Raw genomic sequence first — 25,006 nt, 5'->3', positions numbered from 1 at the left:
GTGAATGTATTTATTCCTTTTAAAGAAGATTGGCAACAGGAACAAATCCATTTCAACAATATCTACTACTACTGATGCTCAACACTTCCCAATTTGAAGACATTTTTAGCTGCTTATGGTTTTGTTGATCATTAAATGTTTGTCCTAAGTGCTCCGTGCTTTCCATAATACCTTCTGAATACACCTTAAAAACTTTCATCTTGCTCTGCAGAGTTTGTTATTCAAAAGCTTTAAACTTGTTTTGCTTCCAGTATGCAAAAGACTGTCATGCTGTTTAACAGTAAACAATAAAAATATATTTGGATAGGTACATAAGTAAAATTTAGAGCCCCAGTAAACTCAGGAAAACACATTTGGCAGTCTGCTACAAGTTTCATTATATTGCACTGGGAATGTAATACTGTAATCCTTGCATCAGTTCCTTTTCATGAGTCAGAATCACAATAACAAAAAGAGAATGCAGTATCACGTGAGATAGTAGTAGAAGGCTTTAAATCTTTAAGTTAGATAGGATGTAACTTTCTAACCAGATTAGACTTCTATACAAAAAGTACAGTTTCTTAAATCCCCTCAGTCCTTTTTCAATGTAATGTTGATACTGCAAACGTTTTCACCATGCTCCTCTGTTTGTAATTGCTATACCTAGAATGACACCAAGAAGTACAAGCAGTTCTTGCTGAGAAACATAGTGGAAACGGATGATGAATGATGAAAAAGATGATAGAACCAAACGAGCAATTTATGGAAAGTGGATCCGTTATGGTGGTCCATACAATTTTTTATATCTTAGTTTTAATAAAATCCATTTTTTTCTGCTTATGTCTGAAGTGCATTTGTGAAGATCTGAAGCAGTTATATTAAACACAGGTTTAGAGAATTTATTTGTAAGGATTTCTACTTTTCTATTTAATATTGGATTAAAAGGACTAAGAACCAGGACCAACAAAAAGGACCAATGAAACGTCACTGTTGAAAAAATATATTACAGATGAGAAAAGTAAGAGTATCAAGATGGCCAGGCCCAGAGAGTGGTGGTAAATGGAGTCACATCCAGCTATGTGGCGACCAGTAATGAGTGGTATTCCCCAGGAGCTGGGGCCTGTCCTCTTCAATGTCTTTATTGATGACCTGGATGAGGACACTGAGTGCACCCTCAGAAAGTTTACAGATGACACCAAGCTAGAAGTGTCGATCTGCCTGGGGGTAGGAAGGATCTTCAGAGGGATCTGGACAGCTTGGATCACTGGGCTGAGGCCAGTGAGGTGAAGTTCAGCAAGGCCAAGTGTTGGGCGCTGTACTTTGGTCACAGAAATCCCGTGTTGGACGTTAGGAAATACTTCTCTGAGAGAGTGGTTGGGTGCTGGAATGGGCTGCCCAGGGAGATGGTGGAGTCACTGACCCTGGAGGTGTTCAATTAACGTTTAGGAGTTGTTACTAAGGGACGTGGTTTAGTGGGAAATGTTGATAGGTAGACGGTTGGACTGGATGTTCTTGTAGGTCTCTTCCAACCCTGGTGGTTCTATGATTCTAAGTTCAAGAGTGTCACTTCCCCTCACAAAATATTGAAGTCCTATTGGAACTTTTATAAGTTGAATCATAATTAGTTTGTTTAAAAAATAATTAATCTTAACACAATTTACAAGATTCCCATCTTTCTCCATACACAGAAGGCAGTAAATGTTTTGAGATCAACATCCCTGGGAGTCACTGGCAGCAGCAACTTGTTCATTCCCCCATGGATGAGCAGCATGGTATTACTGAAAATGTTGACTGAAATGAGGCTGTTTTCAACAGATTCTAGAGCATCAGAGTAAGCAATAAGTAGAAACAGGAAACAAACATTATTTTTTCTAGTTAATTTCAATGTGAATTGCTATTTGTACTCCACAATACTCATTTTCTCAATAATATCCGAGTTTCTAATTATTACTAATACACTACCATTGCTGTATTATTATTAACAGCAAGTGTAACAGCTTTTTGTTAACAACTTTTTAGTTGTTCCTGAAGTTGTTTGCTGCTTGTTAATTATGATTGGACATGTTCCACCTGCTATAGGACCAAATTCCCTATGTCACTGTTGCTTGTAACATAGCAGTTCAGTTTTTTGCTCCAAATAAGATAAATGGAGCTTTGGCTCTTTACGATGTGTAGTAAATATGGTATGAAGTAAGAGAGCAGAAAAATGCATGTAAAGCTATTGCAGAGTTCTGCTTCTGCAACCTGCCCAGGATCACCAAAGCCTAGACTTTGAAAGTTTGAAGCTTGAGTCATAGCTGGTTTCTGGACTGCAGCCAGCACAGCTGCTTTACTGCCTTATATTCAGAATGTGATGTGACCCCATAATCTGTACGTGAATTAAGATGACAGAATAGCAAACCAATAGCAAGAATAAATGGGGCCTGCAGTAGCGAAGATAACAAAGGTATCATTTAACTTAGTATTGCTAAGTTATTGTACCCCATTTTCAGGAACCAGCTGTATTTAGGCTCCTGTAGACCAAAATATCTTGGTGCCCAAATTGATCTGATGCAGGTTTAGGTACTGAATCTCTTCAAAAGTCTTGAGTTTGAGGCACAGCCATAGAAATTTAGAGCTGTTTCCTATAATAAAGGGGCAGATCTTATTTCTGTTTTCCTTTTTAGAAAGCAATGAAGTGCATTTGATGGAGATGTTCTACAAGCTTAACATTGCTCTTCATGTTTGCTAGAATTTTGCAACCAGAGAGCAGGAATAGAGTTAATTATTTCAAGAAAGACTAATGTTTATCAGGATACTATGTTCTTAAGGTTACTCTAACATAAAATTCTTTTTATTTGTTGAAAAAGTAATTTGGAATGTAGACTTTGTATTGAAGGAGCACACTGAGGGGATTTTATAAGCAGGAAAAACAGTAAGAACCTATTTTAATTGGCCCGTGGTAGCATATTTCCAAGAAACTAGATTAGGTGTAATTGTCTTGGGAGGTTAAGCAACCCTCTTATCCCCATTAGTGTACTTACATAATACACATTTTAATACCATCTCACAGTAAGACTACTGGTAAACCATATGAGGTATGCAGATTCCTGGTGTTGTCTTTTCTTGGTAAAAGTCTCAGAAGAGTTATCACATTTCCTGGAAATATGGTTTATATCCTTGCCCTCTTTTTGATGTAGCCTATTACGAACACTTGTAATTTTCCCACTGGCTTGGCCTCGTGTATTTGGTTATTCTAAATGAAGGAAAAAGGTACTGTGATTATCTGGGGTTTTTTGGTCTCTTGGAAAGAGGGTTGCTCAGCTAATTAATATATGTTCAATCTGCTGGTAGAAATCAGAAGTAGGAAAAGAAGGAACATGATTTCAGGAATTTTTCTGTAGGGAAGAAAAGTGAGATTTGGGGCAAATATTTAAGAGAATTAATTGTGTCTCAAAGTTTGCTAGTAAGGAATGTTTATAGATAAAACGAGTCTTAAAAAAATTGAACAGGTAACACGAGTTAACAAAAGTATTTCTTGAATAAGTGCATTATTTCTTCATTTTGTCTAATTTTAGTTTAAATTCAGTGTAACTACATGCTTGGCAAAACTCTTGCATTTAATTCTAGGTTATGACTTCTAAGAAAACTACCGTGTGGTTTTTTTTTTTTTTTTTTTTTTTTTTTTGGTTCTTTTTTGCCCAAAAGAAGGGTTCAGATATTACAGTGGGTCAGTGTTTCCTCTGTTTGGAGGTCCTGCATTTATTGCTTCAGAATGCAATACTTTTGTGTGTGTTTGAAGCTCCCAGAATATATATGAAATAAACCTTCTGGGACACAAGGAATTTGTTTGAAAGCTTCTTCCTTTAATTTCTTTCATTTACTTTGTTTTTACAACATATATTTCAGGAAGAAAAGTTCTGTTTTGGTTAGTAGTTCATCCTTTCCTTAGGGGAGAAAGACATTTTCCAACCACAGTTGGATAAGAAAAAAAGTAAAACATGAGAGTTTGGGTTCTTTTGAAGGATGAGAATAAGATATCAAAGATACAAGGCAGTCTATTTCTGATGTTTTTGACAAATAAGATGAATTATTTCTGGTGGACTGCATTTTTAAAGAAGAGGGATGTATTAAATGAAAGTACTGTGTGAGGTCTTACCAAAGACTTCTTACCAAAGACTTTTTGAATAACAAACTTGTGTTTTTGAGTAGCTTATTTGGAGCTACATGCTTTGCTTTGTGTTTGAATGAATAAAACACACAGCGATCATAGCAATAATAATTTTATTTCTTTTGTCAATATTCATGACTGTGAAAACAACATAGAATTCTTGTATTTGTTTGTTTTGCACAGTAATTTATTGCTATTTCACTAATCTCTTATTCTGTCACCAAGTTTTGTATTTTCCCAGACTGTAAACTCATGTAGAGTGACACCAGGTTTTTTACTCGGAGAAGTTCCTTATTTTTTATTCCTGTTCATTACTTTCATTTGCATTGTTAAAACAGAAGGTGACACAAAGCAATAGTTTTGATTCTGTTCTTTGTGTGCAATTAGTGTTGCTTTGCAAAATTCCAGGCACTTTCATCTGTGTGAGAAACAGTAGAATTGCAAAGCTATGAAGAGAGAATACTGTGGGTTTTTTGGATGATACATGAGAAGACAGGAGCTGATTTTCAAATCCTAGGCAGATTTGGCAGCATTTACTTTTGGTAAAGTTGTAGTATTCAGTATTTCACAGCAAACACTGAAAAAGAAATTCTGAGATCGCACCATCATTTTTTACTGTTGCTCATTAGAAACAAATTGCAATACAACTAAATTCTGTACTACTTAACTGTTTAATTTATGTAGCTTAACTGGGCAGCTTCACTGCCACCTGAATGGTTCCAGTAATGGAATATGACAAGATGAGAAAGTAAGAGTATTTTAACATACCTCTCTTGCTGTGGAAATGGCTTGCTGCTGTCGGTGCACCGAATTCAAAACCAGACTGCAAGTTGCAGGGTGAGTTACAGATCCTATTTTCAGCAGCGTTCATCTACTGCTGTGAGAGTATTAAATAAGTCCTGTAATGCAGAGTGATAGACACACCGTGGAAGGTATCCACATGGGGACCACATGCTTTTTCATTGTTGGATCAGTCATTTTTCTGCATCTCCCCTCCTCTCCATGCCTTACAGAATGTTAGTAACACATCTTCGCATAGAACTTGCTGTAAATTTTACCAATCTATTGAAGTGCTCTTGTTTTTAAAAGGATTTTCCTTACAAAAGTGTTTATACCGTTGTTAAAACTACCAGAAAAAAAAACAAAACAACAGGTTTCCCATAAACTCTGATAGTTTTTCCTGCTCCCACCTCTTATCACACTGTATATTGACATAAGCATTGTACTTGTATCTCATTACTCTTTGCCATTGTCTTGTGTCCACCCCAGTGCTTTATGTTTCTTTACTCCCAGAGCATATGGAGCACAATCACAAGCAGAAGAACACAGCATATGCAGTAAGGAAGGAGGTATATATGATCAAATATACATTTGATCATATATACTGTTCCCAATTCCTTTAAAGCTGGGCCTCTTGGCAAAGTATTTGTTTGCCAGGCTGGATTTCAACTTGTTCTTCATTTCAAATCGAAGTTTCTCTTCTGTGAAGAACTGCTTTCCTGCTGAATCTCACCCTCCTTCTGTTGGCTTTGAATTTGTCAAAAAATATGCCACAAGAAACTGTGCTTCATTCTTTTACGTTTTTAAAACCAAAAGGGTTTCATGAGAAAGAGCTACCTGCAGACATTTAGTATCAGCTGAAAAGTTAAACCTTACAAATATTCAAAACTGCCTTCAAAAACGAGGCATTTACAATGAAGCATATTCTAAATTATAGCTTCAGCTAATAGCCTTGTCATGATACTGTTCAAATCATCACACAAGAGGTGTTACACGTTAATTTGTTTAAATTAGTGTAGGTGGATAGGTTGTTGATTTCTGATTAAAACACTTGAGGTTGATTCTTTTAAAAATGTGTTTTGTTCTCACTCTTTAATAAGGAGAGATTTGTCGTTCTTTAGGCTTGCTAAATCCTGTGGTTATAGCAGAGAGAATATGGAAGTCCTTGCAAAGAATAGTGTCCATGCAGTGTTAATTTTGTCCCATTTCCATACAAGTTCCTTTGACTTTTTTAACCTGAGTTACTCAAACACAATTTTGTACTTTGTTAGCAATCTTTAACTCTTCAAATGCCATTCAAATGAGGCCATGAGCAGTGATTTATTAATTGCATTACGTGCAGGAAAAGTAAATGTTCTATAAAAATCAGTTATCCATTTTGATTATTCGATCAAATAAATCTCTAGCAGAAAAGTGAGGTAAGGAAAGTGTGTCAAGTGAGAGGCCATCAAGATGTCCTATTCATTTCTAAATTATGTTGCTAGAAGTCCTAATTTACACAAAGATGAACATAACAGTACCACCCTAGTAAACATTTTGCTTTTTTTTTTAATAAAAAAGAGCTGAAATCAAGTATAACAACAAGGGAAGGTACATTTATATGGGCATATTAGTCCATTTAGGAGACACGATCTGATCCTTGGAACACTGTGATATATGGTATTGTTTGATTATTAAAAAAAAAAACAAAAACAATTGTAACATTGGGAACTCTTTCAGAAATCAGTGGTATTTTCTCCCCCTCCTTTCCCCACCCTCTGCCCCTCCATTTTTATTTTCCCAATACAAAACTCTAAACTTGCTAGAAAAAAAATTCCTCATATTAAGAATTTCTTTAAATGTTATTGATGCTAGAGACTAATCAGCTTGGTTATTGACTTTATTTTTTTCTACTAAGTGGAGAAATTTCTTGACAAACTGTTAATTTTTTAAAAAAATTTGTTTTATTTATTTCTGGAGCAGATGTTTGTTTTCTGTGTGAGACATAAATTGCAGGATGTGGTAGAGGTGATGAAGTTTACACTTTCCATAGCCTTCAGAAGTTGTTGTAAAATAGCACCAGCTGTGTTCCCATGGGCTTATCACTAAAATGCCCTGCTCACACATACGTGATCCTTGAAATTCTGGGAATGACAGATTTCATTGAGTCAATTCTGAAACCAAATAATACGGATTTGCTTAATTAGGCGAAACATAATCTTGAAATACGAGATTTTTACTTTTTTTCAAACTCTTAGAAATCCTTCTTAAATGCCTAAGCCCATATGTTCTTCATGCTGTGCAAAACTGTTCAGAAGGAACAAAGCCAATTAAAACTTCAGATATCAAGTGCAACTAGATAGCTGAGCAAGACGCATGGTTCCATGGGTTTGCATGAAGGATTTCAGTCTGTAGCCAAGGACTTGTGGGCGTTGAAAACCAGCAGACTTTTTTTTCTGTTGGCTACTGGAGAATTCCTGGCAGTTCAGGTAGGATGTGGCAGTGCTGCAATGCAGGATGGACAGAGAAGACACTGTGCTTTGGGGATGTGGCAGCGTGAACCTTGTGCGAAGTTATGATCTGCTACTGTAAGTCTGGCAGCCCCTTGCAGGCTTTGTGAATGATGTCCAGGACTGCTTTGACCTCCTGAATGTGTTAAGAATGGAAAGGTAGGAATGTTACTGTGAGGCAGATTTCTTTCTACTCTATTATAGTATGGAATAACGTGTGTTGCAGAGGAGAAAAACAGAATGATGCTGTGTATCTGTGAAAGACTTCACAAATAATGCTCGTGGATGTCACACAATGAATGCTCTAATAATAACAAAAATCTTGTTAGAAGGTAAATATTTATTTATATTTTTTCGAGTAAAAGAGCAAAAGTGAGAGAATAGTTGAGGGAAGACTTTTTCCTTCCTAATTCTGGCTGCATGCATTGCAGTGAGGATTGCTCATTGCATAAATCCTGCAGGAGTACCTATTAGAAGCATCTTCCTTTGAAAGGGGCATGGTAGTAAGAAGAGGTGGAAACCTGTATTTCACAAGAATCAAAGCTGGGAAAAAAAAAAAAAAAAAAAAAAGCAACCTTAATTGTGAGATAATACATGTTCAGGGCATAAAGGGAGCTGACATATGAAGAATTTTCCTGTTCAACTGATTCAGACAGGAATGCTTGAATGTTTTTTCACAAAATTTGCCAGTGCTTTTGGTGGGGAGTTGATTTTGCTCAGGTGTGATGTGGCTCCAGCTGGCTTTGTTAGCAGACCTTTACAGGCTGTGGGTCCTGGCTTTCTGCAAGTCCCTTCGATGCAGATTTGCTTACCATCCATTTTACTTCTGACCTGCTTCTTGCCTTGTAACCCACGCAGCTGCAGCCGTCCTGTGCATCAACAAAAGGAAGTGCTGAGAATGGGGCTGTGGTGAGGATGGCTTTGTGACAGCATCTGACATGCAGGTGGTTCAACACCTGTGCGATCAGCGACGTGTGGATGATGAAGGCCTTTTTGTGCATTTATTAATGCTGTAGTCAAAGCTATGATGAAATCGGCTGGTTTTGCTTTGCTATGTTTTGTGGGTTTTTTAGTGTTTCCTTTTTTTTTTTTCCAGTTTTTTTGTTTGATTTGTCAACTCCAGTGACTGCCTTCAAGCAGCACTTAGTAATTTGCAGAACTGAGCGATCGCGGTGGAAAACCTTGGGGCTATACTCATTTCACAGCAGAAATAGTTCCTGCATTTCTGTGCACTGTTGCACACCTATGATATCTTTGCAACACAAAGCTTTGCATGTTGGTTGTGAATAGTTGCTTAACCATCTTTTTCAGAAAACAACGATCTAAAGAATGTATCTCCAACATTTGGCTTATAGGGTGAAGAGGAATTGTCTTGGGCCGCATATACGTGTTCTCTGAAAGTAATGCCTCCTGTTTATTTCCATGAAACAACACCAGATACAAAGAGCACAACAACACTATTTGACAGAGCACGTTCTCAACTACAGAACAACATTTTTTCAATGTTTTCACCACCATGAGCTGTGCGTTTTCACCACTGATGAACAAGAGCCTGCATGCTGCACTTGTTTGGTCTCCATCAGTTGTCAGCAAATGTTAATGAAAGTCAATGGGTGCCATTTTTTCTGCATGGAGGAACTCAGTTATGCACCTTTCCTTAAAAGCACTTCCATGTCAGACACCACTTTGCTGCCATTTGTCTTATGGCAGCAAAATGTAACAGAACATTGGTGGAAAGGTTCAACCCCTGCTGCCATACCACCATCATCTGCCTCTGACACTGTAGATAGGAGACGTTACTTTCAGAGCAGCCCTTGTAAAATATATGATATTGTTAATATATAAGAAACAAAGCATTTTAATATGTAATATTTTTTTCTTAAACTTAGTCATTGAAAATAGTTTTTCACAAATATACATAGTGCCAAAAAGTGATGACATGATGACAAGTGAAGAGAGGGGTTTTTGTCTCTGGTTAGGAGAGGGATCGTGAAAGTTTGGATAAGAGACAGAATCCGATTTTTTAGTTGAATATCTGATTGGATCTCTATACATTCTTTTAAAAAATTTGCAGGTCGTGTGTTTATATCAGCTGAAAAATAGTGTCGCTAACATAAATTGATGATTTCTTGCGATCTTGAAACCTATTCTCAACCCCTTCATCAAAACAGAAGGCACGGCTGTATATTGTTCACTGTTCAGAAGTCTGTGTTTAGCCAACACACCAAAATGCATGCAGTTATTTGCCATCACTTGAGTCAGCACTGCTCAGCGTTGCCCTCCCTGTGCCCTGGGTTCAGTTGACGCTGATGCTTTGGATGTTGTCAAGTTGTTGGCTACTCTCAAGTGAGCCTATCTCAAATGTTTAAAGCCAATCAAAGTAAATCTGCTGTTAACCTGAGATTCCGCCCTGTAAAACACAGTAATCATAGCTTACAGTCTTAATGTGCTCTTGTTGCAAACTAAGCTTTGTAGTTTAAATATTTAGATACACTGGATCTTCGGAGTTGCAATAAGCATATGTGTGAAATTTAGATTTGTAACAACAATAGCTCTGTTATGACTTACTGTAAAATGCTTTTAGCATAATGATTCCCTTAGCAACATGTAGTTCATCAATTCTGAATATATGATAAGTTCAAAATGTGCTAGAGAGGTGTCTGGAGATAACTGTGGGGTGTTTCTGTAAGTAGCTTAAAATTTTTGAGAAGATCCTATTAGATTTCCCTCCAAGGACAATTGTTCTTAACCTAATAGTCACAAAACAGAAATAAATAGAAACAGTGAAAAAAAACCTCCTTGGGGCACTGTTACTGGGAATAAGAATCTTCCAATTTCACCTGTTACCTATCAAGCAACCTTGATTCGGTTTCAGCTTCTTGACACAAATTAGAAGATTGAGCAGCTGCTTCATTTTCAGAAGAATATTTGACATATTTATCTTCTGCTTGATGAATGGAGAGATGAGTTATTCCGTAAAGCAGAGTCTGAGCGATGAGTCTAAACTATTAGCAGGGAATTTTAATTGATGCCATGCTGAGAATGCTGCGGGTTGTTTACTGGTAGTTCTTAACTTGAGAGAAAAAGGTTTTAATTTTGGGGCACGTAATTCCTACTCCTGTTTGCAATTTGTTTCTAAAGGGAGGGACGAAAACCAGTGAGCATGAGAGATTTCCTATTTTGGTGAGTGTATTTAGTTCTACTGCCATATGGTTTTTATTGTAAGCCTGTGATAGCTTTCTGCTGATCTGATAAATTGCCTAGACTGATTAGTGGTTGTCAGTAAAGTGTGTCTATATAGTGTTGTCTTAACATCTAATTAGATGTATATAACCAGCATCCTCTGACATTACTGTGTTAGCTGTAATGCAGAAGACTAATTAGTAAACTCCCACAGTGTTTAAAGGGTGTGCCTGATATTCTTGTCAGTACATTTTGATTATTTTGCCAGTTTTTGAATATGAAAGATACACGTTGTAGCGTGCTGAGAAGATTCCATACCCTATTCATATTGCAGGACTAGTTCTCCATTTTTTTGTGTGTTTCTTTTTAAATGTGGCAGCAGTTAGGAGTAAAGAAAATGTGTAATTTTTACACTCCTGGTACCATGCCACTTCAGACATGATTCTTGGTGTTGTTTCTATTTCCAGGCTACTTTTAGAACTTATTATAACTTAAAGGACTACATGGTGCCTTCTGTAGCAGAGCTTCTGCACCACTCAAAAACAAATGTGAGTTGGCACCCTCGTTCTGTGCTGCTCCTTTAGTGGGTTTTATACTTGGTGGATAAAGATTTTGCATATATGCTAACAACTCAGATGTGTTTCTTTTTGTTCTCTTGTGGAACTTGCATTTAAATGTCACTTGAAAAAAAAAAACTAAAGCAAAAATAAAAGCTGTACCTGTGTTGCTTGATAAAGTGATCATAGATATCGGATAGAATTATATTCTATGTGCAAATACATTTTCTATTTTTGTGTGTTCCAGTTTCTTTTAGTTTAGGAAACTCAGAGGAGAGCAATCTTCATTTTTTTTTCTTGGAGTTTTCTAAAATGAGCACTTCAGTAGCAATAACAAGCAAGCCCGTGTGTAATTATTTTTACCTTTGCTTTTCCCCTCAAGACTTCTCCAAATGCTCCTTATTTTTGTGGGTGCCTGGCCTGCAGTTAAATACAACTCTTACCTTCAAAATTAGTTTCTCCCTGCTTGGATTTGTGAATAAGTGTTAGAGCTGAATGTAGGCCACCTACCTACATGTGCTTTCGTATTTCTCTCTTTTCCATTATTTCTTGTTTCCTGGGGCAAACTTGATTTCTGTACTCTATACATAGAAGAGGTCTTTAGTCAAGTCCTATCTGTTGAGCTTGTGCTTAGCAAGTATATTCTCCTGCGTTTGAGAAAGGGAGAATGGAATGACATTGGCAAGGTGTATTCGTTCCCATTATTTAGTTTAGACTTAGAGCATGACGTGTTTTGAAATTGTGAACAAGTATCCTGGTCACGTAGTAAAAAGTGGTTTGTTCAAACGATGGTGGCTTGTAGATTAGCTTTGTTGAATGTTTGGTAAATTTTGTGATGTTTTGGTTATAACAGGTTGCCAGAATTTTGTTCTTGAAATTCATGCTTATGACCTCTTCCAACAAGAATTCCTAGTTAAATATATTCTTCTGGAGAGAATAAAACCATTAGTGCCATTAGCAAGGAAGGATGCTCACTTACTTTAAGCAAGCCTTCTTGATCAGAGATTTCCTAAATAAACAGTTTAAAAGAGAAGAAACATCCAAGTACTACAAATGCTATTAAACATGAATGCAGTATAAAATATGTAAATGTACAAATGAATAAAATTAGCCTTCAAATAACTGCACAGCTTAATAAAGGAGACGTAGCCTATGGGTCAGCTCAATAAGCTGCTTAATACTGAAGTATTTCACTGATTAAGAGTACGCTGATTGGTACGGATTGCAGAAAAAGAGACTGCAAGTAAGGAGAGAGCAATTTTGAAAAAAAATAAAAATAGTGCATTGGAAAAGCAGTCATTACTGCCACACTGTGTAAGTGAACAGTTTTGCCTGTCTAGACTGTGGAAGGCTCGGCGTCCAGGTCTTGTGGAATCAAAAATACAGTTATTCTCGACAAGGAACTGAATGCAGGTGATGAATGGTGTAAGGTATCTGTGGAAAGCTAATATTTACCTCTGTTGCATCCCGGCTTATAGGGACCATGGGAAAACAAATCATTCAAAATGATGGAGTGCTCAGGCATTATGGGGTAAGGGCCCATTAAATACAGATAGCTTATTATTAAATGACACTGCAGAGCTTACTCAGGCTGGCGGTGAGCTGATTTGGGACCCCACGTGACTGCTTAAGGAAGTCTCCCACTGCTGAGAAGTGGTTCCTGCGAGGGCAAGGCTTATGGCTTAGCCATGGAGTTAAACAGCTTTTAGAGCAGCCTTTGTTGCAGGGTGGCTCTGTGTTACATAGCTGGACCAGGTCACATCCAAAGCTGCCAGCAGCATCTCTGGCACCACGCTATGCTGCATACCTTTGTCTCAGCCTCAGCATTCAGTACAGTGCAATCATGTTGTTTAGTAGCACGTTTGGAGGAAGTTGTAACTGCAAGGTGGTATATATCAGTGGGTTGTCAGAGTTACAGATCAGACCTACAGAGTGGTGAGGTGCTGGAACAGCTGCCCAGAGAGGTTGTGATGCCCCATCCCTGGAGGTGTTCAAGGCCAGGTTGGATGGGGCCCTGGGCAGCCTGGTCTGATATTAAATGGGGAGGTTTGGTGGCCCTGCATGTGGCAGGGGGTTGGAGATTCATGATCCTTGAGGTCCCTTCCAACCCTGGCCATTCTGTGATTCTGATTCTGTGACCTTCTGGGTGGCACAGGGTGGGACACTGCACCCCACTGCAAATCGTGCCTTGTTTGCATTTTATGAGGGCTGCTCCAAAAGTAATGCCTTTTGTTTTATTCTGTTAGCTCACCATCTCAGAGGCAGATGTTGGTTGTGCAGCTGAACCTGTTGTTAACGTTTTGCCACTGTGTGACAGATGGCAGCAGAGAGAATCTGACAAAATGGTGTCTGACATGGAAGTGCTTTTAGGGAAAGGTGCGTAACTGAGTTCCTCCATGCAGAAAAAATGGCACCCATTGACATTTGCTGACGACTGGTGGAGACCAAACAACACACTGAGGTGGTGGGAGGTGCATTTCAGCAGTGGTGACAGCAGTATAAAAGACAAGCCATGTTCTGCATGGCCATGCAGATTTTGTACATCGCTGGTGAAAATGCACAGCTCATGGTGGTGAATACGTTGCAAAACTGATGTTTTGTAGTTGAGAATGTGCTCTGTCAAATAGTGTTGTTGTGCTCCTTGTATCTGGTGTTGTTTCCATGGAAATAAACAGGAGGCATTACTTTCAGATTGACCTACATATAAAGAAGCAAAATAAGTATTTCGTATGGAAAATAATTAGTAAGTCATGATGGTCTTGTATGATAATATCTTTGGTTCTGTTCTGCTGTCAGTTCATTAGTCATTTGCCTTCATAGTCCTTGAGATAATTCTGTAAAAACCTTATTGCTATATTGGTTGCTGGTTGCATTTAACTTACTATTTTTAATACATTGGGTTTGTAAGAAATTTACTCCTGCTTATCTACCAATACAAATTCTTAGCTATTTTGTGACTAATAAATAGTCATGAAATAGTTACTTTGAGTGCTAGTTGACAGCAAATTCAGACACCTCAGGAAACTAAGATAAAGCTATTTTCTAAAAACTACAGAATTTTCTGAAGTTAAAAGGTGCAATTTGGTGCTCTTTTGGAAGTTATTTATTAGAACACTAATTAAAGTTAAGTTTGTAGAATCACTGAATGGCCTGGCTCATCTAGTTTCACCCCCCCTGCCATGGGCAGGGTCACCAACCACTAGAGCACACTGCCCAGTTGGATAATTCTAAGTTCTATTGTTTATAACAAAGAAAATCCTGCAAAATATTTTGAGGAAGGCTTATGTTCTTATCAAGGATCAACTGGTTATACTGACCAAAATAAGAACCAAATCATATTTGATGAAAAGTTGCAAACAGAGCTACTGATGGCAGAAAACTTGGATTCCTTCTTAACAAAGATGAAACTATTAAATATTCGTTATCAGTAAACTAACTGAAATATTACTGTTGCAAGTAATCCTTTTTCATACCATTAGGTTTGTTCTTCTAACACCTCCCACCACTTCTGATTTATGTTATGAAGATCATCGCTTAGGATCTGATCTCTTCTAGATGAAACCATGGCAGATGGCCTCTTCAGGGTTTCTCAGGTTAAACGGATTCCAGTTATTTAAGTTATAAATAATTACTGGCCTAATGCTGCAGTTACTGGTAACAGCTTGAATAACTATTCCCTCATATAAATACATTCTACGTTATCCTAAAAGTGAATAGTTTTTCGAATTTCCATAAACTAAACACAGAAAGGCAGGCATTAGAATGAAGGCCTGTGTTAAAATTAGGACTCGAGGAGCTATAATAATACTTTATTTTAATAGAGCTCTAATTAGACAATAGTTATTGGAAACAATCTTGTTTGTCTGGCAGCTGTCAAAAAGTAAATTGGTAACAAAAGAAAAAAAAAATTGAAGTATGAGGTAGCCCTTCTAGTTTTTATTGTTTGTGGTTAGCTTAGTGAAATAAATGTGTTTTGATGAATAAATAAATAAATCCACAGAGAGGCCAGAAGATTGGATAAATATCAGCATAGTTCTCTAAACTGAAATTAGTGGAATTCTCAAGGGTGTCCTCAAATAGTTTCAAATTAAGCCTGAACTTAATCTATTATAAGCTTTATAAAAAATGGAGCAAAATTTAAAAGCCTATTTTATGTGACAGAAATACCATTTTGAAGTGTTTTCTTACTATGTGGCAATTAATGAGTAAATATTTAGTGGTAATGTTTTTATACTGTGGTTGTTTGATAAATAAATAATGCGCAAAAAAAAGTAAAAAGAAAATTGAATCTTTAAATGAAATACTTATTGCAGTGCTTTTAATTAAAAATTATTGACAACAGTATCTAGCCACGTCCTCTGTCCTTATAGAATCAGCAGAGTACACATTCAGGGAGTAGGCTGGCTGTAATGGGTTTAATTATTATTCTCAAATTTTTATTTAAACAGTGTTTTATTTCATCATGTTTCTTAATATAATATACCATTAACTATATAATAAACCAACTAGAACAGCACTGAATTTCTCACAAGTATTTCTGCCAGTTTAATTGGGGTGCTGTGATTGCCGTCCTGTCGTTCCAGTGTCACTCACCCTAAAAGAGATTCTGAAAATTAAAATAATCTGTAATTAGGTAAGAATAATATTGAGACCCAGCATTGATAAAGTAACAATGGCCTTCTGATATAGCCAATTATAAGAGCAATAGCATCTAAACAATCAGTGTCTTTAATTGCAGCACTGATGACCTTCATCTGCTTCAGGTGCAGTATGACAGGCCTGTCACAGAAACAGTAACCAAACTGGTCACAAGAATGAGGATTCCATATTTAGGGTTGTCAGAGAAAGATGGTTTATGACTGCACAAAAAATAGTACTTGACAGAACAACTTCCATTAAAAATACATTTCTGACTAAGAGGAGATGCTTCTCCTTTTGGACCAGCTGTGGTCCAAAGTAGCATGTGTAGTTGGACACTTAATGAAATATGATTTTCCCTTTCCTTAAAAATCCATTTAAATTCAGTATCCATTGCCCATCATTTGAAACAGTGGTGTTTAGTGGTTTAATTATGCTTTTCTGACCTCTAACCTTTATTGGACTGAAAAACCTTACATTTCTGTCATTGTATTTTAAGTCAGTCATGGTCTGCCTTATTCAAGGTGGCTTTTATCTGATGTGATGAGCACTCTTTTCTTCTCTAAATAAACTGTATGGAAGAGCTTTGGGATATAGACTTGTCCATTTACATATGCAGAAACAAAAAGTCCTTTAGAGATCTATCTTAGCCTCGTGTGTTTGGATGACTGCACACATAACTGTTATTTCGTGGAATCATAGAAAATCCCCAGCTGGAAGGGACCCATCAGGATCATTACTCCACACAGCATGGCCCAAAAATCAGACCTTATGACTGAGAGTGTTGTCCAGACGTTTCAGCAAGCTCAAGGCCGTGACAGCTGCCCTGAGGAGCCTGTTCCAGGGCCTGACCACCCTCTGATGAAGAACTATTTCCTGATATACAACCAGACCTCCCCTGACACAGCCCCATGCTGTCTCCTCGTGCTCTGTGCCTGCCACCAGAGAACAGAGGTTAGCACTACCTCTCCATGCCCCTCAGAATGAGCTGCAGGCCACGATGAGGCCTCCCTTCAGCCTGCTTTTTAACTAAGGGACCTCAGCTGCTCCACATACTTTGTCCCCTCTTTGCAGCCCTTCTTTGGACATTCAGTAATGGTTCTGTGTCTTTTCTGTACGTGCCCAGAACTGCACAGTGTTCAAGGTGAAGCCACACCAGCTCAGAGCAGAGCAGGACAATCCCTTCCCTTGCCCGCATGGCAGTGCTGTGTTTTATGCATCCCAGGTTATGGTTGGCCTTCCTGTCTCCTTGAGCACGCTGTTGACTCATGTTCAATTTGTTGTCAGCTAAATCCCTCAAATCCCTTTCAGCGGGGCTGCTCCTCCAGCATCTCATCTCTGGGTCTGTACGCATAGCCAGGATCGCTCCTTCCCAAGTGCAGAATCTGGCACTTGTTGTTGTTCAGCTTCACATGGTTGGTGGTTGCTCAGTTCTCTAGTCTAGTTCACTCTGCAAGGTCCCTTCACCCTTGACAGAGTCAAACAACTTCCCAGTTTAGTATCATCAGCAAACTCTCTAAACACCTTCTAGTTCTACATCCAATTTATTTATGAAAACATAGAAGAGTAATAGCCCTAAAATGGAGCTATGGAGATCCCCACTAGTGAGTTACCAACCATGCAACCCCATTTATTATAAGCCTTTGGGCCCAATTTGTCAGCCAGTTATTCTCTCATCACACTATATTTTTGTAGAGCTGTATGCTGGACATTTTATCCAGAAGGATATTTTGTGACACAGCACTGAAAGCTTTACTGAAATCCAAAAAGATAACAGTTGATGCTTTACTTTGTGGATTTTCTGAATGCTGTGCTTACTGCAGATCCTATGACTCCCCTGAAGAATGTCCATCTGCCAAGCACTCAGCATGGTTTTAACACATGCACTTCTCAGTCGTGCCTTTAGGGTTGATTTGAAGCTTTGGCTTAAGCAGCTTGGCAATTGCACGTAGTTAAATATATGCAAACTCACAAAGTGAAAACATGTTATTTGTTCTTGTTCTCAAAACTATCATTTTTTTTTCAAGGCTCTTTTTTTTTTTCTTTGTGCTTGGGAGTCAGATGTGTCTTGAATTTCATGCAGGGAAGGATAAGACAGCCTTTTGTCATTCAACTGTAGACAGAAACATGCAAGGAGTGCGTACTGTTGCTTTGATTTTGAAATCTCTGAAGAGAATGGTGACATCTAACTTTTCTCGAACGAAGCATTTCTAAGAGTTATTGTAAGCAAGAACCTGTAGAAAAAAAAAAAGTTGTACTAAATTAAGGTACAGAGGTTGCTTATTAAAGTTTCAAACAACGAATAAAATCGAACTCTGCATAGGAAAATACAAATTTGGCAACATATACACATGTAAAGATATTTTATGTAGTATACTTAGCCATAAATACTGTCTGCTTCTTCTAACGTGTTGACATTCTCTTGCAATTTTCACAAATGCAAAAAGGTAGAATTATAATGCTGAGAACAGACCAAGAAAAAACACCGTTGTAGTTTCTCTAAAGAGCCTTGAGTGATTTAAAAATGCTTTCAGCTACACTCAAAAGATGTTTTTCTTTATGCCAGAAAGCGTATGTGGACTATGGAGACAAACATTCCAACATTTTTAGATCTTTAGAAAACCAACAGCTTTCTTTGAAAGCCTTTAAAGATTTCTTGACACTGCTTGGATGTAGCGGTTGTATAGTGAATAGTTGAAGGAATTTTACCTGCAATAATATTTATGGGTGTATTTGCATATTAAGTTGATTTTATTTTTAATGATCAACTGTTTTGAGTAATGCATGAAGTTTGAATCCTTTATTATGACAGATTTGGGATCTTGAAAGGCTAGGAAAACTAAAATTGTGGCAGTACGTTGTCAACGGTTTACGGGCTGGTTCGGCCCAGTTCCGTGACCAGCGGGGCGGAGGGATCCGCAGATCCGCGCCTCCGGAAATAAAGGGAACAGGGGGCCCCAAAATAATTAAAAACAGCGGCAACGATCTGAGGAGAAACAAACTAACTTACTAAATATAGTATCGGAATGCAAGATAACACGCTGTAATACAATATAATTAAATCTGAAGCTAATAAATCAAATATAATGAGAGAGAGAATGTCCGAAAGGTGGGTAGGTATCACCACAACGCGGAGAGCTGAGGTGAGATGCGCAGTCCAGTTGAGCAGCAGGGAGAAAAAGGAGGAGAGCCGATGAAGAGCAGGCTAAGAAGAGCGCATCAGGTGACCTTGCCAGGAGTTGTATCTCGAGACTCTGTGACCGCAAAGTCCCCTGGGGAATGTAGTTCTTCTCTTCCAGGCAGGTACCCAGAGCTTGAGCATTAACAGTTAAACTCCCACTGCCCCACATGATGTTATGATGTGGAATACCGAAAACCAAAAATCACAAAACCATGATATACGTAACAAAAAGTAGTAAGCTTTGGATTATTCTAAGTTAGAAATGATATTATTACTTATGATAAGGAGAAATTAAAACAGTCACTTGCTAGCCACTGAGAAAACACATTTAAAAATTTAAGAATATGCTAACTGACTACAGAGTTAAATAAAAATGTAATTTAAGCTAGTTCTGGAAAACTGTATAATCTTAGAATATGGCATCTACCCTAGAGATGAGAGTTGATTCTGTGCTTATATTTTTGAAAAACTGCTGAAGTGAGGCATTTTTAAGTATGGCTAAGTTACACCAAAGCTTTGTTTTGTCATTACAGATAGGAATACAGATGGGGTCTAATTGTGTCCTTTACTCTTCATGTAGTACTGAAATCTGTCATTAAGAAAAATGAGAACGTTTGAATTCAGAGTCTTGCATCTGCTTGGTTCAGAAGAGTTTGACTGTGTCTATGCAGTAGCTACACAAGAACACTGGGACCAGTAGACTTTAATTGGTACCATCTTTCTGGGGGTCAGTTGAATTATTTCCGGGCTTGTGTGCTAGTTTCGTTTTTTTATTTTGCTTCTGCTGAATTATATTGAACTGGAATACAGCATTGGGATGGTTACATATATTCTAATATGATTTATTAAAAACAAGTAATTTTTAAGCTTGAATTTGAGCTTCTTATGTCTAAAAACACAGACTTAGTCATTATGCTGTTAAACTGTGGTTACGCTGAATTGTTCTTGCTATACACAGCAGTTGTAGGATAATATTGACTAGTTGGTTAAGTAGAGCCTATGGCTCCCTTGTGATACAAAAGCAGTACAAGCTCCTGGAGCTTTCCAATGCCTCCAGACCATGAATTTGCATTTCCATTCAAATCAGGATAATTGATTGGAAGTCACAGCTTGATAAGACTCAAACAAGCAATACACAGCGAACAACAGGGACTGTGTTTCTCTTGCCAGAGCTCCGCAATTGAAGGCTATTTGCATTTAAATATTCCTGCAGCTCTGCTCCTGGAATATTTTGCTGATATGCCAAGTCATGCAGTGTGTTAAGGCGCAGGACAAATACCATTACTTTGTTGCTCTTTGGACTCTTCAAACGCAGAGAACAAAACAGTTTAGCTTAGGTAAAGGATAGAATGTTTTGTGCTTGGTTAAATTCTAGTTTATGAAAATTGCTAGATCCTGGTAAACACTGGAAAAAGCATGAACATCTTATGTCCTTCATCTTAATTCAGCCTTTGTTGAGCCTTTGTTACCTGAATCTAATTGTATTCATGCTAAGTTTACCATTTATTTTCCCTTGTAAGATTAATGAACTATTTTATTTCATGTAACCAGTTAGTGCCTAGTAAATCATCCTTAACTAAACCTCTACCGAATCTCTAATTCTCTTTGTCCTTTTCCTTGCCAGAATTCTAAGTAAAAATTGTTTCCCTGAGGAAATATGTAGAAAGTAATTCATAGGAACTGAATTAAGATATTTTTTCGGGCAATTTATTTCCGATAGTTATTCTTCAGTTGAATAAGGAAATGCAAAATCCTTTCAATTGCAGTCTTTATGCTTGTAGACATCAGTTTGACTCGTCAAGGCAAAAGCAAGATTTGCAACTGCTTTGAGTAATTCAGTGTCCTCAGAGGAACCGGGATAGGACTGTGGATTTAGTGAGAGGATTCCCTATCTTCGCAACAAATGAGGGATTTAATGGTCTTTTATTGAGGCGTGATGTTAGTGGTAGCCTTTAGAATGGTCTCCTTGCATATCCTTGGAATAAGGCTTTGCTGCAGGTGGGCTGCATGCACTGCTGCCAGACATCCACTTCTCGCTACAGCTGTGGCTCACGTAGACACTGTGAGCTCGAAACTAACATCTGTTTTAAACAGGTTGTAAAATTTCCAAGAGCCTAGACTTCTTGCCAGCTGACATCACAGAGGAGCAAATTGTTAAAATGTGGTAGACTTGTCTCAGCTGCGTAGAAACTCATAACGGCTTCAAGTAGTTACCTTTGTCATAACTGAACTACAGCTGTTGTTTAGGGTTTATGCTGCTTTGTCAGTTTTAAGTACTAGGCTTATCCAGCTGTGCAGAAAATCATTTTGTAGAACATTCCCTATTCCAGGTTCATCTGTGATCAGATCAAGACTATAGTACAAAACACTGTGTGCTCATATGTGGTATGTTGAGTAGTATTTTCAGGTTAAATTGGCTCATACTCACCCCAGGTATGAGGATTACACAGCTCCAGAGGTGGTGGATTTTGACTCTACACCGACACATCTCTGGAAGAATTCACTATGTACTGAAACATGCAGTAGTATAGGTTTGTTTTTGCTGAAAAGTTACTTGAGGTTTGGTAGACAACGGAGATTTGGAAGCAAAGAAAGTAGGCTGATGCATAAAGCTACTTTAAAATGCAAGCCTAAAATAAATATAAGGTAAAAATTAATAAGAAATAATAGAATATCAGTAAGGTTCTTCAGTGAAGACCTGAACCTTTTGTTCTTTACGTTGTATTCTTCTGGAGGACAGCTAAAGTAAATTAAGACATTTATTTGAAATGTATTTTTTGAAGTAGGTGGGTTTTTTGTGTTGTTTTTTTTTTCTCCAGCCAAAGTTAATCCCTAGTTTCTGTGCACCTGCACCAAAAAACCTACCATCCATGTGTATAGTGAAAAGTTCTTTTAATGAGTTACGGATGGATGTTACCAAAATGGAGAACCACTTCCCCAAAGCTGTTTTTCTTCATTTGAGTGGAATGTAAGTTTGACTCGGTATCCCTTCTACACTACAGATTTCACTTGCTGATGGTATATTAAATAATAGTTCTTTGCCTTGCCCCAAGTGCAGGCATAAACAGAGCAGCAGCAGCTCTTCTCTTTTCATCCAGGTTGAACTGACTATAGTCACACCTCTAACAATATTCTGAATCCTCTCCTTCACTTGAAAACCTCACTTATGTGACTGTATGTGAGGAAATGCCATGACAGGTTCCATGGCAGCAAAACCAAATGGCTTGTCTCATTTTGAAATCTCTAAACAATACTGAAATAGTTTCTACTTGAAATTCCAGAGACATAAAGATGCTACCAGAAGCAGAAATCGGACTGCACTGTTTCAGCCCTGCTCAGTTGATAAATAGTATTTCAGCCCAAACAATGTAGTAATGAGCTAGAGTATGTAGCAGAAGCTTGAGAAAATAACAATTGGTTGCTTCTTATTTACTGCTTGTTTTTCCAAGTTGCACAGCAGGACACGTGCAGATGTTTTCCCTTCTGTTACTTGTTTGATTCTCTGGATTTATTTCATGATACGTTGGCTATACAATGAAGAGTATTTAAAGCACTTGGTATGCAATGTTCTGCTAGCTCTGTTCACAAAATCAATGAAAATAAACAGCCTCTTAAAGTTTGCAAGACAATGGATGCCCTGATCCAATGGAAGTGGAAACTACTGCTAAATTGGTGGCAATGAGTTCAGTCAGTGCTTCATTAGATTTCTTGTTTTGAAGCCTTTGTTGGTCTGTACTCCAATCCTGAAGGAAGTAAATGACTGAAATATTTTGTAATTGACAAATGGATAAGAAAGTTCAATTGCATAACACTAATCACATTAAATAGATGCTACTTTGCCATGTAGGGTCTTTGGCATTGTTTTATGTACGTTCCAGATCTATTCAGTCTAGTGTTGAAGTACTAGTCAGTCAACCTGCTAGGCTGATGGTTTTGTGTACAATATTTCATGATGTTACAGAGTAAAACACTTGAATTCAAAATGTTATAAACAACCAGATTACAAATGCTTCAGAAATAGTGGATTAAAAAGAAAATGGCTTCAGGTTACATTAATTAATTAAGAGTGTTTTGCTCTGAAGACTTGCATTATACATTACAACTGGAAAAAATCATTGCTTATGGAAGTTTCTTATATTTAAACAAACATTAAACTTAGTAGTACTGTAGTTCTGGAATGTGTTAGTGTTATTTAAAAGGCATTTTATTACTGTTACCAACAGTTGGCATGTAGCATTTATTGCTAATGTGCATACATGACTTTTGGCTATTTTCAGTAATATATCCTAGTTTACCTTTCCAAGAAAAGACAGGTATTGTGCTTTGTGTGGGGATGAGTATGTGCATATGTGTTTTCACACTGTTGTTTTATATTTAATATCTTCCACTGCTTTAGTGCTGTTTGTAGTGGTTTCAGATGACTTGAGGTACTGTATTCAAATGCTAAATGGATTTAAGAGTGATGTGATTCTAAGTTATTTTGAAACACACATCGTTGAAAATAGCACTTGAATAGAAAAGTGACAACTTAAGAAAGATTTAATTTGGGGAGAAGGCACTGAACTTGCTGACACTAAAACAGTATTAATATGTGTAACCTATGCTGAAAGTGCATAGCTGTCTTCTATCCTGCATGGCATAACCCTTCAAAGTACTTTAAATAAACATGTTCTAAAAATATGTTTATTAGCTTGTTTAGATCCAACTTGAAAAGCTGTTTTCTTTAAAGGCATGCATCCAGAGACAAGCACGCAAGAGATTCCTAAGTGTCAATGTTTCAGGGACTCTAAATTATTTTCAGAATTTCAGAAATTGAGAAGGGATAAGTGGAAGGAGAAAATGTTGGGCTGGTGCCAAGCGATAGCTCGTAACCCTCACAGACTTCCAAACAGCACAAGAACACCCGAGGTCTCAGGTGATGCTTCGCATAACTCTACTCTGGTGAGTGAAAAGTTGCATTTTATGATGGTTGCATGCACAAATGAATTTCAGAGGTGCCAAGCTCTTTTTTTTTTTTTTTTTGAATGTAGTGTTTGCCTCTGACTGCATTGCCTCAATGCATGAAGCCTTTTGACATTACGTCTACATTCTCTTTCCATCTGCTGTTTCTTCATCTTTTCTGTTATGTACGGTCCATTCTGACTTGCATGCTATAAGTCAGTATTGATGTTTTTTGAATGATAAAGTCTTTACACAGGAAATGAACTGATTTGGATTGCTTAGATTCTTTGCAATCCTAATCAATGCAATGACATTTGGTTCCTGATGATAACAGCTGGACGATATCTACAGGTTTGCACTTTGCTCCTGCCTGTAACAGGAACAGAGTATGATATGCCTTGTGTTAGAGAGATGGAGTTTTAACTCATCTTAAAATACTCCACATGATTCTAAAGTAGATGGTGAGTGTTCTGCATGCAACAGAAGTAGATGGTGAGTGTTCTATCTATTGATAGAAGGTGTTCAGACTGTATTTTGACAACACTGAAGTGATCTTGAATTGTATCAAGATACAACAAATTTTGAATAAATAGCCTCGCTGATGATAACTTTAAATCCTGCAGTTTTCACTCATTCAAATAAATCCCTTTACATCAATAGACCCTCCCAGGTGAGTAAACACAGATATTTATAAAGACTTCAAAGCAACCCATACATAGGAGCAAAAATTGAATATGTATTTGCTTCTCTTAAACCGTATGGATATTGTCAGTCTGTACCAAAACCATGTCCGAAACATTTCCAGTTCAATATGCCTCATCCAGTTCATTACTGACTTTAAAATGGGCACAGCATATTTCTGTCTGGAGAAGCACGAGGTATCGGGAAGAGCTGCTCTTCTGTTGTTGGAACTTGTACATAGTAATGTCTAAATAGAAAAGTGACTGATTCCTTACAGCCACTGATGGACGTGGTATTCTGAAGGGAATGGGGAGTTACAAATTAAGAGGCAGTGGTCTGTTTGAAATTTGTTGGCATTTTGTTAAGAAAAGACCCTACTTAATATGGCAAAATTCTCTAGTTCAGCGGTAGATTATACAGAATATAA

The 25,006-nt window shown here is 37.6% G+C and overlaps 1 protein-coding gene across 9 annotated transcripts in view; it reads left to right on the top strand.

Moving 5' to 3' along the window:
- Positions 1 to 25,006, top strand: part of MARCHF1 (membrane associated ring-CH-type finger 1) — a 337,967-nt gene that overhangs the window by 228,118 nt on the left and 84,843 nt on the right. For 7 of the 9 annotated variants that reach the window (XM_090138475.1, XM_090138482.1, XM_090138476.1 and 4 more), the window contains one exon: positions 23,759 to 23,898. The exons of the other annotated variants lie outside the window; for them this stretch is intronic. In XM_090138475.1, coding sequence (XP_089994601.1) covers positions 23,797 to 23,898 — 102 coding nt within the window. In that variant the 5' untranslated portion in view covers positions 23,759 to 23,796. The remainder of the gene's footprint in view (positions 1 to 23,758; positions 23,899 to 25,006) is intronic. 9 annotated transcript variants of the gene reach the window in all.

Source organism: Phasianus colchicus, chromosome 4 (assembly GCF_987193195.1).
Source record: "Phasianus colchicus chromosome 4, bPhaCol1.hap1.1, whole genome shotgun sequence".
Taxonomy (NCBI): domain Eukaryota; kingdom Metazoa; phylum Chordata; class Aves; order Galliformes; family Phasianidae; genus Phasianus; species Phasianus colchicus.
This window is presented reverse-complemented; position numbering and strand designations above follow the sequence as displayed.